This window comes from Nilaparvata lugens, chromosome 7 (genome assembly GCF_014356525.2).
Source record: "Nilaparvata lugens isolate BPH chromosome 7, ASM1435652v1, whole genome shotgun sequence".
NCBI lineage: Eukaryota > Metazoa > Arthropoda > Insecta > Hemiptera > Delphacidae > Nilaparvata > Nilaparvata lugens.
The window spans coordinates 45,933,696-45,953,447 of NC_052510.1; the positions used below are offsets into that span (position 1 = coordinate 45,933,696).

Sequence of the window (19,752 nt, forward strand, 5' to 3'; positions counted from 1 at the left end):
AATCGACCACAGTGAGAAACTTGTAGTATATATTATGATGAAGTATCCCATCATAAACGCAAGTTACACATTTATAATTGGTTTTATCGTTGAATTCTACTACAGTAGAAGCTTAACCATTTCATGAGAGGTCATATTTTACTGGAGTCTAAAATCAGGTTCATGTCCTTGTTGATGAACAAGTGCTATTTTCATGAATCTTCTGTCCAACAACAGAACCAAGCATGGCTGAAAATGGATGCCTCGACGTGACAGAGCTGCATCACCATCACGTCAGCAGCGAAGCGTGACGTCACGTACTGACGACTATGCCTGATTTCGATCTGTTTTCTCACAAGCGCGAAGAAAGGTGAAAAACTCGATGGTCATTGGCTCTTGGTGGCCGATCGCTTGCTCGGCGGCAGGACGACTGAAGAAACGAGTTAGTCGAATTAGTAGGCGACCATCCGGTAAATAAAGCCAGTTTAGTGGGTGACGTTTGCTACTTCACAAGTATTTAAATGATTCGCGAATGAAGAGGGTAATAATGATTGAAGAAGTTCTATTGTGATAGCTGTGAACGAGATTGTCATTGTAACATTGTAAGCTATTATTCAATCAATAATAATAACTCTTCTTTGTTGAGGAATTATTCTGTAATTTCATGAATATTACTTATTTTTTTATTGCATCACTTTTCTACCTCTTTAATACGGTGATTGTAGTACATATCAATTTAAATCATGCTACAAAAATGTCAAAATCTTTCATTATTGAACTATATGCTACTGTATTCAATTTGACTTATAAGGTTGCTTTTTCATGTAGATAGTATGTCCAGGTAACAATACAGATTCGTTCTCTGACTATACTAGTCTTTCTAGCTCTTCGTGTTGAATGATTTTTTTTTCTATTCAAGTCTACGTTTTCACATTACTCTTCTGAATTCCAAATTCAAGACAATGCTTCGACTCAAATTATTTATAGAAATTGAAAACTTTGCTATATTGTATCTAAGTAAAAGTATTTATTCAGCTCAACTTACACACAGTTCAGCTTCTACTTAAAATTATATATGATTGAATTATCATTGAACTCATTTCCCGTATCAAAACTGAACATATTTCAATGATTATGATCATGAACTAAGCTAAATTTAGGAGCTGTCCTCTAGCGTCCCTCCATATGATGAAATGTATTGATAGGATGTATAATGATGGAATAAACTAAAATTATTTAAATGTAAAATTCTTTAAACTAGACAAAATGCATCTCGAGTGATATTTTGTATCAACATCACGTCCTGTACTAGGTACTATTCATCTTCCTGTGGCGTGAGTTCCAGAATAAGGCACACCTTTCCCAATCCTATCCTTCTGAACATGATACTGATAATGTGGAAGTTACAATGCACTATAATCTCTATTGCATCCATTTCCTCTTCCAGTGCATCCATGTTTCTTTGCGGCAACCATCTGAAGCACAGTAGCATTGTCACATCGTCAGATGGAAATCTGTTATGACTTTGACTTCCGTTTCAACCGACTATGGAATAAAAATGGAAATTGTGTTGTTCTCACGAGTCGAATAAGAAGGAAGATATACATCTCAGAGCAAGACAAAAGGTGACTGCTAATGTTTTGTTAAACATGCAGTATCTCACGCTTCTACGTTTTGGTGAACTCCACCTTTTGATAGTGTTCCTCGAAAACAAAACATCTAGAAAAATAAGAATAATAGAAGTAAAAGATAGCATCAAGTGTAATGTTTTGATTTTTTTGAAGCAATGGGAAACATTATAATAAATCCAATCATTGATCGTAGATTAGCATGAAACGAAGATGGAACTATATGGCCCTTAGAAGAATATAGAGCATCAAGTGAAATATTTTAAAAATTATTTGAAGTACAGTGTGAAATTTTTTCAATCTCTAGATTGAATGGATTTTGTCATCTCGAAGTGATAATTCTGAGTGAAATTCTCATTGATCAAGCAATGTCACCAGAATTCACGAATTGTTCTTCCAAGAGCAATTTTTTCTATGTATCTACTACTCGAAGTGAGCTTTTCAATGTGTTTGTGAATTCATTTCCCAAACTCCTATGATTGTAAGCACAAGAAAATATTTGTCAGAACCCAGTGTGGAACAATTTCAAGGTAAACATGCTTTCTCAGACTTGATCTATTGAAAGCATCAGTCCCGATGCACTTTTTATTGAGTTCTCCGTGGTAGAAAATTGACAGCAGCTCAATCCGAAGTAATTTCATGTAACAACTTGCTAGAAATAATGGAATTACATGCTGGCAAGTGACATGCATGTCACAAGGCATGTCCTTGACACGGGTGGGAGGGAAGGGGAGCTTTTAGGGAGAGGGAATCCATCACTGGGCAAATTAGGACTTGTCAGATGCAACTCGAGACCGCAAAGGGACCGCAACTAGGTTATCTAGCGCACCCTCCATATTATTTCTGCCACACTTTTCTTTGGGTATTTTTTCACTTCTCCTGGGGTACTTTCCTTTGGCTTATTCCTGTCTCTATAGCTTTGATCCCTCTTCATGATTTTCTAAAAATATTTTGTGGGCGAATAGAACTCAAGTGATTCACGACTAGAAAATTTGTTGTTCAGGGTTCCCTGAAAATATCATGTCGGTGAATACAAAATTCGTATAACGTGAGACTGAACATTTTTTGTCAGAATATAAGAGTTATCGAGTAATTCTGGTTCAGTTTAGTAGTTTAGTAGTTTAAGTAGAAAATCAATGTACCTCTGAACTCTTTCGTACATAATAATATTTTTAACAGCAAATAACCTGAGAACTCACAGATTCTTTGCGAATTCCACAAAGTTTTAGGATAAAACCGATTGTTGATACATTTCTATTCCAGTATTATTAGATTACAATATATAATAGATCATAATTTAAAAATAGATCCAAATTCGTTATTATTCTGAAATTCTATCTTGCAAAGATTAAAAATACGATGAGAATAAAGGAATACAGTCCAAAATCTCCAAATAGTTTGTTAATAGTTTGACATAAATTTATCTTCTACTTTTATTGAAATAGGCTGCTAGTGTGTTTGTAAATTACATTTAATATTAAAACCAGGAATAAGAATGGTTTTTATCAACTATCCCTCAACTATCCACCCAACTTAATTAGCTCTAATATCAAAACCCTTTGTCAAACTGAAAACTCAGCGATTGTTCATGAAACGAGAAACTTTCATATGTGTAATTATTAAACCTTGAATATCAGTGGGAGGATCCTTTGATATCAATACACTTGACTTATTAACAATATTCAACCTATCAATGAGTAATTCACCCTCATTATTCCGAGATTAATGATGATACATAAGAATGAGAAAACCAACATTTCCACCCTCCTGATTGAGCTGACAAACTTTTAATTCTATCAGCATCTTCACTAACTTCGGTTTCATTTTCAGCAGCTATGTTTCATGAGAAAAAAGGCGTGAAATAGAATTATCTCATTCTTCTCCCTCCAGTATCGAATTCATCATTGGTTAGAAACAGAAGAACTCTTCCTTCAAGATGATCTTCCAGAAAGTTTTCTTAAAGTGGTTCGAAGTTTTCGCTTGAGGGTTCTTTTGTTCAATATCTTTTAAGATCGATGACATCCCTTTTATACAGATGCTACCCTTGTTAAAGATGTCCTACAATTTTATCATCATCAGTACTTGATGAAGAAGTTGTTTACTGGAGCTCTCCTCTCAGGTTCCTATTGATACCTCATAATTAGTAAAGTATATTCAACTTCCAACAAGGAAGTGTCAACTTCTCTAACGAGGATTGTTTATTATCATCCCAATTGTTTCAATATCCTATCAATCATTTCTCATCGGCTTCCCTGCCATTGAACACGGATGAGTCCGAAATACTGACATAATCCTCAGCATACACTAAACAAAGTATCGATTATTCTAAAGAATTTCTCAGGGTACACGATTACAAAAGTCCATTTTTGTGAGCTTCTCATTGTGAACTCGTGATTTTTCATTCTTGATTGAAGGAAAAGTCAATCAACATTATCATAATTTAATTATCGTTATCGTCATGGATTCGAGTCTGAATAAAAACCAACAAATCTGTATCAACTGATACAGTACTAATTAACGTTCAGTGTTGATCATACCTTCTCATCTTCGTGTTCGCCATCGTTTGAAATCTATCTTTTTTGATTCTTGAAATAAATTATTCTGTAAAATAAATAAATAATAAATATTGATTCATGAGAGCATTCTTCTGTAGGAGGGTATGAGTATTTGAATTCACAAAACATTTCCTCTTTGTCATTGGGAACTTGTGATTTTTGATTCTTCATTAGGATAAAGCGTCATTCATAATCATCGTTCTTTAATCATGGCTCCAACCTCAAACTCTTCACAATAAAGCTACGTATAGAATTAAGTACCTCGAATACGCGCATTTAACTTTTCATCAGCTGATCATATCTGTAATTGAACAGAAACAGTAGGGTACACATACAATAAGCGTAACATCAGCTGATAAGTGAAATGCGCCTGTTTGTGGTGCTCAAGTCTGTGCGCAGCCTTACATTACATTTTCTTTGTATTACAGTTTAAAGTACTTAAATCTTTCATAAACCTGGTTTCGAGGAAATGTTAAGGTTCAATAGTGCATTACAATTATTAATAGGTGACCAGGAAACCAGGCCTACGAATGGAATGATATGATTGACTACTTACCTTTGAGCGATTTGGCAGCAGGCGGCCCGTCACGACTCCAGGGCGGGTCCCCGTTGCCGGAGAAGTCGCGCAGTTTGAGGTAGGAGATGGTGAGTCGGATGATGGAGGCCTTGTCCAGCTGCGAGGTGATGGCGGCGGGGAGGGGCAGCATCTTGGCCAGCTCGTAGAATTCGAAGTTCTCCTTGCCTCGACGCGATCGCGCCGCGTCTCTACTCTTCTCCTTTCGCAGCTCCAAAATGCTGTAACAACGGAAAATGGTCCATTTATAACCCACAGTTTATCATAATAAATATATCACTTCACATTGATATTACAGTCCTGCAACCTAAAGTGTGAACATAACGAGTAAGTCACAGTGTAGATCGATGTCACTGAACAGCTGTGGAATCTTGAACATATTTGGAGTCATTGATATCTGTTGAATCTGTTCTGTTACAGCACCAAGAAAAAAGTCGGACTGAATAGACTACACTAAGGGCTAAGCCACATGAGGCGTTTTTCAGATCAGTCCCGAATGCCAACCCAATGAGCCAATCGGAAAGATTTCTGCCCTGCCGACTCGTCTGAAAAAACGCCTTGTATTGCATCCTCCAATAAGCAAATATCTGACAGACATTCGCTAGACTACTAGTATTCAACGATTATTCTTGTTCTAAAATTATCATTTTTTTGTACTTTCTCACTTCTTCGGTACTTTATGTTGAGTTTGTTCAATTTGTATGGAAATTCGATGATAATCGAGCAAAGGTACTTCCAAGAAAAGGTACTTGGTTCTTGACTAACTTGTTTCAAACTCCGCCATTCGATCGATCAGTTTCCATTATTTGAGAAAGCAGAGAACCGTTCACCGAAGAAATTACTCTGTCTCAGTTTCTTGTGCCTGCGACCTTGCGACAAGTAGTAAGGCTTTGGGACTCCCGAGGGACCAATAAATGTGGAAAACATCCGATAGGGTCCTTTTTGCGAGTCGTGGAGGGGGGATTATGATTAGAACCAAGTCCGGTAAACGGCCACCGGAGAAATTAAAGACGGAACTGTTCGCCCCTTTCCACTGAAATCGGGGAAACCGAAAATCCAGATGGAATCTTTGCCGAATTTACGACGCTGATTTCAATAGGACTGACCCTTGCTCCGGAAATATTCGTCTCTGTACGCTATTTATTTGTTGATTCGTTTAGGTTTAACAAAAGATACAGGTTTTTACCAGTGTTAAGGGACAGCCACGCTGAAATATAATTGATTTTTTCTGTTCAAGAAGTCAAGTACTACAATACTGTTTTAAAATCGATAAGGTTCAGACCATACTAAGCTTTTTCTCAAGCTTTTGTTCGGGAGTTTTTTCAGGCGCCAACCCAATCAGCCAATCGGAGAGCTTCCTGTCCTGACGACTCTAAAAACGCTGTCTGAGAACGCTTGAAAACCCGCTTAATATGATCTTAACCCTCCCAAAGCAAATTAGACTGAATTCAATTAAACTTTCACTCGAATAACCTATTGCAGTGCGAGTTGCTTGACACAAACTGCTCTCATGACGACCTCCTCCAAAGCAACGACAAAGCCCTCCGGTTGGCTAAATTTTGGGAGCGAAATATATAGAAAAATAGAAGACTGGTGATCCTGGACACGGAAAGTAAAGTAGTACTCGAATAACAAAGTACAGTACTACAAGTACTAAGAACTCAATTATTCACTCAAAAATATAATAGTTCACTTGTACTCAAAATGCTATCAGAATAATTATAATAAGCTAAAATGTTCTGTTCAATTTGACGAAGTTATGAGCTTTTAATTCTTTTGAATAGAAATGTAGCCCGATAACAATTAGAGTTAATAGTGTATTATGATACTCGATTTGAGTTTTTTGTTCCTTATTTCAATAGATATTTTCTCTTTCAGGATGAAAAGGTGGAACTAATGGAAATAAAAAACACTTAACCTATTAGAAAGTTTGAAATATTTTCAACTTCACTGGTCATTCCTATTCCAGGACATGAGTTCCATTAGACGTTGGAAGAATGTGTCATATGATAAGAATGCGGTCAGCCATTGTTTCTGTTATCAGCTTTCTATTCGCAGTTAGACTATTTCGTATTCCATGCAAGTCCCCGCCTTTAAAAATAATGTGTTTTATTATCGTAACAAGCCTTTTACTGTTACATATTTTATTTGGCCACAACTAAAATGGCACATCAGTGCTACTGTTATCTCTATCACTGACTATATTACATGCTGTCCTCAAATTAGATAGTATGGGTCTCTGGAATTAATTATATCTTTGCTTTCCCTAGTCTTGCCGAAGGACTAGAACTTGTCTAGAACTCTTCATAAATCAGACAGAAGTCTCGTTGGATATTTTGGTCTGTTACGCTCCTAATATTATAATATTACCAATAGACCAATATTACCTAATATACTAATATTATCTAATATACAACCCATTCTCCAGCATATTCGATTCACTATTTTTATTTATTTATTTATATTTTTTACAAAGAAGCACTGATCTTTATTTAGTGAGTTTTTACAGGCTCAGCGTCTAGGTAAAAAATTCTAAATTGATAACTTTTTTAATTGACAATTTTTTCAACGTTTGTTGTGATTTGTAGTGTTTTCATTGTTCATAGTGATAAGTAAAATAACTTATTGTGTGAGCAAATGTATTGACATTCAGAATACTTTCAAGTCATTAAGTTGTTAGGTGAATCAGAATCACATTTATTTATCTATTTATATATATTTTGTACAAATGACACTAGAATGTAAATAGCTTGGAGCTCAAGTTAGTTTCAGAATTGAAGATGTTCACCAATGCTCTTGGTGAACATCAAGAGCATAGTTTTCATAATAGTAGTTTTTTCATAAGAGTAGTTTTTCATAGTTTTCAAGAGCATAGTTTTCTTCATAGTTTTCAGTGGATAATCACAAGATATAGTAGTTGGAAGCGTAGTACTATCAACAGAAAATATTTGACATAATGAAAATATAAGAGCGGTAAAATATAATGGACCAATAAAAGAGCGTCAAATGAATGCGTTGCGGACAAAGTAAAGATGCTATTTGGCTAACTGTAATCTCTGTTTATTCGATTATCCTATTGCAGTTTCTGCAGTTTCATTACAGATAATGCTTTTGTATGATTGTAGATCGAGAAACAAGTCATCAAGGAGGTTCATTATTATCTCATTACCGCTTGATAATATGATGGGAGAAAAATGATATTATCACATTATTTTCTCTCGCAATCAAGATATTGTTTCAAAAGTTGAAATACTTACAAAAGTTGAATGTAGGCCTATCAAAATTTTGTTTCAAAAAATATATGAGACATCATATTATTCATCAGTAGAAATCGTAAATTAGAATGGTTGTGTTGCGTTGATCTATTGAGATGTGTTAGATATGTAACCACTCAATAGCCTGAAATATTTAAAATAGCTTTAATTTTATGGAGGTTCCATTAACCATTATTTTTCAGCTACAATACACACTGAGCTCAAAGACCTTGATTCACCTACACCATACAGACTGAATTTTCTTCATCAGCAAAATCCTAGAGTTTGAAGTTTTCCAATAAAACTGTAATAAGTGAGTAATATTGTAGGAAATGCAAACAAACATACAGATGAACAACGATATTTGCCTTGGGTCAAAAATAAAAACTCTTTGAATTGAAATGTGTTGAATATGAAACGATATACATTCCAGAAAATCCTGAATTCTATATTTGGGTTTTAGTAACACTTATTTCTCTGCTCCAACTTACACTGTGCAAACATTTAAAAGTGCTCGATTTCCTTTCAAATATCTTACCGATTGAGTTTCATTTATCATTGAAGCCTAGAGTTCGAAAGTTCCTGAATCAAACTGTTTATCGATTTATAGAAAATAATAAAAATCCAATTCATACAGCAGCTATAAAGTATAATCTATTGTATTACGACTACCAGCAAAAGACCAAATGGATCCTCCGAAGTCTATGCATTACTGTGCATAGGGGGTAGAAGAAAAGCCAATTTGTAAGGCAGGAATCGTTAAGCTGGTATCCCGGGGGAGGGAGGGAGAGGGCAGTCGATTGGAAGGGGAAGGAAGCTGACCAAACGATGATGATGCCTGATGAAGAAGACCATGATGATTGCCATCGCATATGATGGAGGAGAAAGATGGACAGAGATAAAGAAATTGCAAGGAACTGTTATTGATAAGGGGCCTTTCTCCCCCTTCCTCAGGGTCAGAAGCAATGTGTTTCAGCTGTGCCCCCCAGCAACCCGGGGCAAAATTGCCCCATCCTGTTGCTCAACTGTTACCCTCCCCCCTAACCCTATCCATCTTCTGTCTCAGATAAAAATGTCCGGCAAATGGAACATTGAGACAAAGCAACCCAACGATCAACCATAAAAATGATATACAACAACTGTGGGATTGTTTTTTTCATGCTTGATATCTTAGCAGTGAGTACCAGCATACGTCTGATCCCTCATACTGACCGAGGTAGACAAGTAGCCGTCTTAAATTCATGTTTGGCTATGAAAAATATGCTACTGAGTGATTTAAATGGTCGCAGTCCACTTTTATTGTTTGATTCTCTGATAAATTGAGCAATTCTCTGTAGCCTATTCTGAGATTTCCATGGAATATTGACCAGGAAAGTTACAATATTACAATGCAGAGTCTATATTCAATTTGATTTGGTTTGGAGGTTTTTCGTCATCTTCTGTAAACTCAACTGTCCACTTGCAGATGATACATCTTTCCAGATCATATTCCAATTCTGTGATTCGTTTAGAAGTAGTTCACTTATTACAGGAGAGCATTTGGAAACTTTTGTTCGTTTCCTTAACATATTCAATCAGAACATACAATCATTCGAATTAGTTGATAATAGAATAGAATAGAATAGAAAAAACGTTTATTGAATAAATAAGCTACCTTAAGCGAACCTCAAAGAGGCTGCTTGACAAGGTACTATTATACAAAACATGTAAATTCAAATATAATTATACATATATCAGTGAACTTTATTTTTACTTAACAGTTAAATTCACTTATCAGTTTATTACACTGTCAAATTTACTTACAGAATTTACTTAACAGTTAAAATTATCATGATATTAATTAATTAATTGCTGGCTCAGCTCTCAAAAATCTAGAGAGTATTATAATATAATTAAAGTCAACCTGAACTTACATACAAAAAATAGAACAGAATGAATTACAACAATACAAATCATTAATAATGAGTTACATTATGTTACATCTAAAGTATCATTCAACCAAATCTTTGAATTGCTTTTCAACAGGCGCATATTAAAAAACTCAGCACAATTATCGGGTAAATCATTGAAAGTTCTTGGTACAATGTAGATTAAGGTGTTTCTGGCTAAATTATTCGAAGTAAATGGTACAACATACCTCTCATTCCTTAAATCATATCGATTAACTTTCATAGCTCAATATTTAATTCCATCAAACTCTATAATTTTTCCACAAATTTGTTTAATGCGCTCAATTTGTTCGATTGATAGGAAACTCTATCAGTCTTTATATTGATTGAATGATACTTGAAATCAAATACAGATGACCAATTCAATGATTCAATAAACTACTTCTACTTTTCATAATATGATTTTTTAAATTGGATATCAATAAAAGCTATTTTAGTATTCAATGAATGTCTGCACAACTCTCATTTAATCACAGAAATGCATGAATCATACTAGAAACCTGCCTCGTGATCAAGCTTGCAACCGAACCCGATCAATAGAACAACAAAGCTTAGTAGAGAGAGCCTGATTTTGTCCAACACCAGCAAGTGCGTGCTTAAATCCCTTGAGGCTTCTTATGACGTCCAAGTGAATAAACAAGAGAATGCAAGCACAAAAATGTTGTGTTTACTTGGACCTACTCACCCTGGGGCTATATCAGTGGTCAGTGCCTATTACTGATCTTTGCCTGGAGGAAAAAATAAGTGTTACATATTATAGATGTATATAGAATATATATTATATACTTCACGGTTGATCATCAATAGAAGTGTCGATGGAATTTGTGAAGAAAGTCGTGGGGATGAAGGAAAAGCAGTATGAAGAGCTAGCGAAAACAGAATTAGAGAAACTGCTCGTATTTCCCATTTCTTCCCTCCTTTTTCCCTGACCGGTCGCCCTAAATTAGGCCAAATTGAGGGGAAGGCAAAGGGCAAACTCCCCAAGGAACACCCTTCTTGCTTCCCTCTTCGGCCCTTGAACCCAAGAAGACCTCATCTCTGTTTCTTTCTCATGTCATATTTCTCACTCACATGACTTGCAATCGTTTGGATACCTGGCCAATTCCTGGTTAGTACCTTATCACTAGTTCAGACATTTTTGGATAATTTCCTGTTTATTTTCCACAATTAATTTGGAATGAATAAATGTATTTTTATATTGGTCATATTGGTTATTCACTGAGAGAATTATTTATTGACAATCACAATCTAGATATCTTTGATCTTTATCTTTAGATATGGTGAGGACAATCATTATTGGAAGCATTATTATGCAATATTAATCAAGATATTATGGAAGCATTATTGAGACAAAACTATTTTTCCTGAATCCACTTCCAATTAATAGTCAATATAAATCCAATTGGAAATATGATATAATTTCATTCCACTGCTCTAAAAACGATAAATTGTAATAATCATCGCATAATATGCTTACGTCTGCCGTATCATGTTCAAGAAAGACTATGTAATTCATTCTATACTCATCAGAAACATCTTGAAGTAATCAGATAACCGATGTCTAGAGAGCTAGAGAAGCTGAAGTGTCACATTGATCAACACGTCACAAATTCACAAATAGGACAAAAGATAACAGAGAAAAGCAAATCATTCATGATTTGAAAATCATAGTTAATATCATACTGATCCTACTTTACTGAAAAGGAACAGAAGCGTACGAAAAATTCTTGGTGCTTTCTTCGGACGTACCGATTTTCGTAAAAAGGTTCCTTCTACTAGTTTTCTCGGACACTGTAGAAGAACGTGCGAAAACTGAGGAGTTGAGGAACGATGCACGTTATTGAGTTACTCACGCCCTCCTTCGCAGCTGACAATCAAGTCACCCTCGACTTCTAGTGCACTTCAACACCACCCAACTGCACTAACATTGTATTTGCTGAGGTGAGCGCCAAGTAAAGACAAGAAGTGGACTTTGGTGAGAAGACCAGAAATACCTCTGGGAGGAGAGGATGTTTGTCTTCAAGTCCATATTTGTACTTGTCTATTATCAAGCATTGACCTTCTCGATGAATCTAATAATATGAACTCGTAGATGGAAACATTACTGATGAATTGTAAAATCATTTAGGCTAGATAAAGGAACTAAGCACGACTTAGTGAATCAAAAAATAGATGGATATATAAAATATATATGGATAATAGAAATAAATGGATATAAAGATTCATAGTTAGAAATACACAGATTCAGTAAAGTCGAGAGAATTCACTGACCAGAAAAAATGTGAGAAACGTAAACTGTTGAGGAATCTATTAGACATGAAAATAACCATAATCGTCATCCTCTTGACATAAATCATATATCAGCACCAGAATCTTTTAATTGTTGATTTGTTCGAATAATAGAGGACTGAGAATTTCTTGAACTCAAGAGTGTCACTGCGTTACAAAAAAATCACATAGTAATTCCAAAATTAGTTGGATTACAAATAATCTGAACGTGATTGATAAACACTATTCTAGGGATTTTTCTACTCATGGAACATGACGAACATCTTTCAGAAGCATTATCAGTGTAGAACTTTGATAGCCATAATAGTAATAAAAATGTAAGAAATCCTTGAATTAATGGAAAAAATAGATCTCTATTAAGCAAATTCCAATAACTTTTATGAGTTTCAGCTGAAGGCTGCATGGAAAAACAGTATCATTCCACAAATCACGAAAGCACTAGTACCACATTACTAGTACTACACTATAGTTCTACATTGCAAATCTGAAACAAAAAATAATTTTCAATGAGAAAGACAACTTCTTGAGTGAGAGAAGACAAGAATATAATGGATATGATTCCAACATTCATTCGTGTACGAAAAATACACAAACGCTCCAAAGAAGCTCACTTTGGAAACATAAACTTGCAAAACTTGCAATTGCATAAACTTGGAAACAAATCAAATCAAATAAATTTATTCTCACAATTTACAAATAATACATTACAGTTACAGTACATTTATATATAACCTTACGTTGTAAGAGACTCACATGTAAGATTAAGCCTGTGTTTTTGCGGGCCTGACGTAATTCACTGAATTTTAAATCGATAAACTAAATTTATAAAAATTAATATTATATTAAAGTAAATTTGAGAAAAATACATATTAACCCTTTGAGTGCCAGGAGCCGATCTCATCGGCTTGGACTATGAATGTGAGAAGTGCCAGGAGCCGATCTGATCGTCATGGTGTATGTGTGCAAGAAATGCCAAGCGCCGATCTAATCGGCACTCAAGTTTTAATAAGTTTTTTATTTTTTATAAAGTCAATTTCCACTCAATTTTCAAGTTCTTTGAATCAAAATAAAAAGAAATAATTGGTTTTCATGTAAAAAAAATAATATTTCATCAACTTTTCAGTAAATGCTATAGTGAATCTATCTTTTTATTTTTACTAATTTTTTAGTCATTAATGGCTAAATGCCAGTCAAACTGGCAGTTTCCGTAGTCAATTATTTGTTTTTTTTTCTCTAATATCATCATTCATTCAAATACTAAGTTATAAAACTTGAAAACTTAAAAATTGAGTGTCCTTTGGAGTACCTATTCTTCCATCTTTATATTTTGAATATCTTATTCATTCATCACATGTAGACAGGTCTGTCCATCTAACTGGTTACTTCTACTGAAGTGTAAATCAAGTGAAGTTGTCTGGTGAAGTAGACGCTTCGTTGGAATTTTTTTCCAGCGAGGAAAGTCAGCAAGGCGAGAATGAGGCGAGAGTAATGCGGCCACCAGGGAAAAGAACGACCGTGCCTTCAGGAGAAGCGTCAGTCGGTATTTTGAGTGATTCGTGAAAAGGGCTGGACCCTTCTTGGGAGCGATTGTGGTCATTCGATAGGCCTTTATAAACTCGAGACGCTTTCAACATAAGAGAGGCTTTTCAAGAAGTGAGCATTTGTTCGATCCTTATTTTATTTCGCGTTCCTTCACCTACCTTCCTTTAGGATCATCTACTGACGGGATGATGTCCTCTGAACGTTGAGATCAGAGAAAAATTATACAGATTATGAGATTGTTTTATTCTATGGTTGAGATCAAGGGTACTCAAACTCAACGTCTCAATACACATTCCCGAGGTTGTGATAGATTGTTGATTCAACAGGATAATTTTATTCTTTACAACCAGAGTTGGAAAATTGTTGGATTTTTTCTTACAATTACAACTTATGTAGAGATAATATTATTGAAGAAATTATTCAACTGAAAAAGTTATGAAAGAATGTGATTATCATCATATTTTATATGGGTAGGAATTTTGAAAAAAACGTAACTATGATTCTCTAATTTCTCATGAAATGTGCATAGTTGACCGAACGAAGTGAGGTCTGAGATTCAAGTCGACGGTTTGGCATTTCTCTTGATGTTTAAATGTTTATATGTTTATATATTTATATGTTGCGCATTTACGGCGAAACGCGGTAATAGATTTTCATGAAATTTGACAGGTATGTTCCTTTTTAAATTGCGCGTCGGCGTTATACAAGGTTTTTGGAAATTTTGCATTTCAAGGATAATATAAAAGGAAAAAGGAGCCTCCTTCATACGCCAATATTACCGCAAAAATCAGACTATAGAATTATTCATCATAAAGCAGCTGACAAGTGATTACACAGATGTGTGGAGAAGCCAGTCTATTACTGTATTTGTATAAGGTCTATAGTTTCAATCAAAGCCATTAAAGAGGTATGCATCTTTAAGCTGGGTTTACACCAAAGTTATTAACAAAAGTTATATCATATGAAATACAAATTCAAACGTGAACTGAGTTTGTTAACATTTAAAACAGTTGACATCTGGTACTTGTGGATGAGAATACTGCGTGAGGTCTACTGTTCACAGAACTACTAGTGATAATAAAAACGAGAGGGAGATTTTGTGGTTTCGAAGTTTTAGATGCCCCAAACGTCAGAATGCTTCTGTTCATCAGTTTTGGATAGATAATTGGCTGACAAGATAAAAGAAGATTTACCTTTCATCGGGCTCTGGATTCTCTATTGGTCACAGTCGGAGTAATGTAATATTACATTATATTATACTCTCTCATTAGACGCAAAAAACGACAAATTTTTAAGACGCTAAAACGTCAATGTTTTTTTTAAACGTTTACAGTAGACGCTAAAAACAACAAAGTCAATAAACACAAGCTCAGCATAGTAGATTGCATTCCTTATTTTTCTTCAGATTTTGTCGTCATAAAAATAAAGTTTCAAGTTACATATCTACGTTGGACAATTTCAGTCACTTCCATTCAATGTATGTAGTTTCATTTCTCTGCTTCTATCTGAGGATAATAATAATAATATCGAGCTGACTGATGTCTGGTGTCAGAGTTTTCAGCTCGCAACTGATCAATTTCTGAGAATGATGATACTGCAAAATAGAAATAGTTAATCAATCATTGTTCAATTCCGCGAACCATGTTGAAATATGATGATGTTTGAGTCAATGTTTGCCGTTTCAATTACTATAGACGAAATAAAGACCACACGAATTGAACTATAGTGAGGTCCACGTTATAATGGCAGTGAAGAAAGATACGAGAACAATGTTGCCAAATTGACTCAATTTTATTCAGCTGTTATTCAATTCATCCCATTAAATTTGATCTGATATTAATTTTAATTCCTTTGATAAAATAACCAATTTCATTTCAAATTGATTAAATTCTTCAATAAAATAAGTTTTTGCATAATTCGATTCTTAACTATGCTTTCATAACTGAGATCAGATTTTAAAACCTGCAATAGCGGCTAATTTGAAATCTGTGCTACATCAATCTGAACTTCAAAACAACAGCAATTAATTTATTCGGTAGGTATTCTATTCCAATTTCTTTCAAAAATAAAAGATAAATGGAAATCCTATATATAATAGAATAATTTGCATGAAAATAATTCTGAAATAACTTTTCAATATTATTTATACCGGTATAAGTGTAGGCCTAACCTATTCCTGTAAACTGAAGCATGGACGAAGTTTAGGATTGTCTCAAAGTTATCAATTTATAAAGTGTCATTTAAAGTATAATTTGTTTTTCTCATACGGAAATATCTGAGAATTATCTTATTTATCTAAACATAAATTTAAAATCAATTATACGACTCCTCTACTTTAGCATTTTGTTATAAATCAAAATATAACATGGCGGCTGAGGACTGGTTGTCCACTTCAGTACAGTCACTGTCAAAAGTGAAATAAAATATTTCTGGCCAACTGACAACATTGTAAAGCTAGAGAGAGATAGTGCTCTCTCTTTTGTTGCATGTTAGACAAGGATAGCTGCAACACTATTGTCAATCGTACACTGCCATTATAACGTGGACCTCACTTTAACACTTGTATCCAGAAAGCATAGAATATAGTGCCTATATTCTTGTTACTGGAAGTTTTTATAGTGGTATTGTTTTCAGTGATTATTCGACTTGAGTTAACAAGAAATCAGTTTCAAATTTGGAACATAAACGACCTATGTCATGGGATATCTCCTTCTCTCTTTGATAGAATTTAGTTGGAGTTTGAAAGAGAGAAGCAAAACACTTTGAAAATCGATAGCTTAGGTACAGGGATCAACAATGTTTCAGCCGGAGTGCACAGTGTTTTGCAATGTTTTTACAGTAGTGCACAGTATTCTCCGCTGCGTCGTCATTTGGAATAGTTGTCATCATCGACCGGCCGACTCGGCCGTTTGGCGGAATTTGCGATGCCCTCGGAGGCCAAGGGCCGTAAAAGAGTTGCCCTTTAAGGGCGTCCCGACGCTCGTAAAAAGGGCCAGCACTCTTCTGCTGAGGTGTCAGTCAACGGTCATCTGGGCCACGCACTAAGTAAGTCTGCATCTCTCCTCTGGGACCCACCATAATCCACCTACTACCTGGACATTGACGTCCTCCGCCCGCCCGACTTTTAGCCTTCTTTTATTCATTTATTTTTTTCTTTTTCCTCTTCTTCCTTTTTCTCTCTTCTTCTTCCACTCCTTCTTATCCTCCTCTTCCTCCTCATCCTCCATCACCTCTACTTCTTCTTTGTTCTCCTACTTCTTCTTTGTTCTCCTACTCCTTTTCCCCCTCTTCTTCTCCTTTTTCTTCTTCTTCTTCTATTTCTTCTTTTTCTTCTACCTCCTCTCCTCCTTCTCCTTCTTCTCCCTCTTCTCCTTCTTCTTCTTCTTCTCCTTCTCCTATCCCTTCTTCGTCTCAATCTTTTCTACCTGTTCCTTGAATGAAGTTGAATTAATATTTTTCGAGCTAGAAATACTAGGTCAGGAAAAGTCTGGAATGCAATACTTTCTCAACATTTCATCTTTTAAGAGCACGGCTTGGATAAATATTGGTGATTTCGCTGAGCGTAGAAATGTGACCCACAAAACCTTGAAACCTTATAATAAATTGTATGATGAATGAGATAGAATCCTAAATTAAGTAATAGTCGGAAAAATCTGAATTAGTCAGGAAAGATAGAAGATAGAATTGAAAGTAATGCTTTATTTTGATTTTGGTTCTGGAGAGATCTCTGAAGCCCGATCATTAACGCCAGATAAAAAATACAAAATCATGAATCTTGTACTTGGATCCATAACTAATTCGCCCGTTCTCATCGCCCGAGCATGAAAAGCTGCTTCGGATAGCTAACATTAACATAACATTATTGTTAGCTATGGAAACAGAATGAAATAATCTATGTTTTAAATATCTAATAATCAGTATCCCTTCTCTTTGCTATGATATAAAATCTCTCTATGGTCAATGTTATTGATGAGAGAAAATATTCTTATCTTGAATCGTTTCAATTCCTGATCAATTTGTTTAATTCTTGTGCTCATTGACAAGGGTATTCCTGACTACTGTCAGTGTTTTTATTATCTAATAATCAGTACCCCTTCTCTGTGCTATGATATAAAATTATTTTTTTGTCAATGTTATAAATAAATGAAATCATTCTAGTTCTTGAATCGTTATCTCTAAAAAATACTCTTATCTTGAATCGTTTCAATTCCTGATCAATTAGTTTAATTCTTATACGATTGACAAGCGTATTCCTGACTACTGTCAATGTTTTTAATATCTAATAATCAGTATCCCTCCTCTGTGATATGATATAATTTTTTTTTGTCAATGCTATAAATAAGTGAAATCATACTTATTCTTGAATCGTTCCAATTCCTGCGCAATTTGTTCAATTCTTTTGCAATTTACAAGAGTATTCCTGAACACTCTCAATATTACTCAATTCTAGAATCGAACATGTACAATTTGTAAAGAGAGAGGAAAAGCGTACAGGAAATCCATCCTTAGTGTAGAACTTGCGAGGGTCTTGGCCCACACGTATAATATATCGCCTACCTTGAACAGTACATGCAAAGGGCTACTTGGTATTCAGGCGACAGACCGAATAAGGGCACAAGATAGAAGACAAGAAGCAAAAGGGCGCAGCTTCAAAGGGATATGACTTCCCTCCAAGGGCCTTCTTCCGTCAGCGTCTATTCACTTTCTTGAGAAAAGGTGGAAATTACATCCTGGACTCCAGATAACTTATAATACTATAATTTGAGTGAATTGAAAAGCTTTTCAATGCTGAGCTAAGTATTTTCAAAGTAAGTTGATATTGATAATAACTGACACTTCAATTGTGTGAACGGTTATACTGTAGCTTCTTAGTTTCAAATTTCGCATGGACGTAAACGACAGAAATTGTTCTGAACCGATCTTGATTTTATACTATCACAATCAATGCAATAATCCTATAGTTCCAGTGGTTTGAAAATATTTCAAATGTAAAACCAAATATTTTCAAAGTAAGTTGATATCAATAATAACTGTCACTTCAATTTTGTGAACGATTATAGCTTCTTAGTTTCAAATGGGCAAAGACATTTGGCAACAAAGACTTTTTTCATCCAATTTTTTTCACAATCAATCACTTCATGGTTTCATCTAATAAGGTGAAAACCATTTCACGAGCGTCAACATATCGATTGTTACTAACATGTTTCACAAATGATACCAGGATGGAAAGATCAAGAAAATCGGAGGTGAAATCAGACTCTTGATACTTGTATTGATATCACTCTGAATATCGGGGCAACGAGCTTCGCTCGTTATTTTTATTCGTGATAAGCAGAACACAATTCTCTAAAATGATCGTGTTTATATTTCACAGCTGGCTTATGTCATCTTATGAATTTCGGGGATGCGATATTTTGATTTTTCACATACTCACTCGCTCAATCACTTTTTTACTATCCACAGCTGTTTCAGCCAAGGATGAATTATCCTTTTAATGTCGTTCAGCGAGTTTTCCCAAGGATGAGACCTATTGCAATCGAATTTTTATATCATAAACCTACTATGTTACAAATTTTGTGAAAATCGTTAGAGCCGTTTTCGAGATCCGTTGAACATAAATATTCAGATATAAATGAATATAAATAACCAGATATAAAAATACAGTAAATGCTCGCTCAATATGATAGGATATTGAGACTTGTCATTCATCATTCAAACAAAGGTATTATTCAATTTTCATTTAAATGAAATAAAGACTGAGCTACGTCATTGATAGCTGGATGTTTAGTTATTCTCATGAACGTGACCATGCTCTTACTTCAAGACTCCCAGTAGTTGATAGGACCACTCCTAGATTAATAAAGCAGTTGTAGAATTGGTTGTATTACCTTGGATATTGGACTTGACAAAATGATAAAATAATAAACTGGAGAGGAAAGACAAGACTTTTTTTTAATATAGTATTGAAAAACAATGTTAAAT

At 34.8% G+C, this 19,752-nt stretch overlaps 1 protein-coding gene across 5 annotated transcripts in view; it reads right to left on the reverse strand.

The window, feature by feature from the left end:
* The window catches only part of LOC111056776 (protein trachealess), a 293,770-nt gene that overhangs the window by 47,820 nt on the left and 226,198 nt on the right, over positions 1 to 19,752 (reverse strand). For all 5 annotated transcript variants that reach the window (XM_039432905.1, XM_039432904.1, XM_039432908.1 and 2 more), the window contains one exon: positions 4,719 to 4,957. In XM_039432905.1, the coding sequence (XP_039288839.1) occupies positions 4,719 to 4,957 (239 nt within the window). The remainder of the gene's footprint in view (positions 1 to 4,718; positions 4,958 to 19,752) is intronic.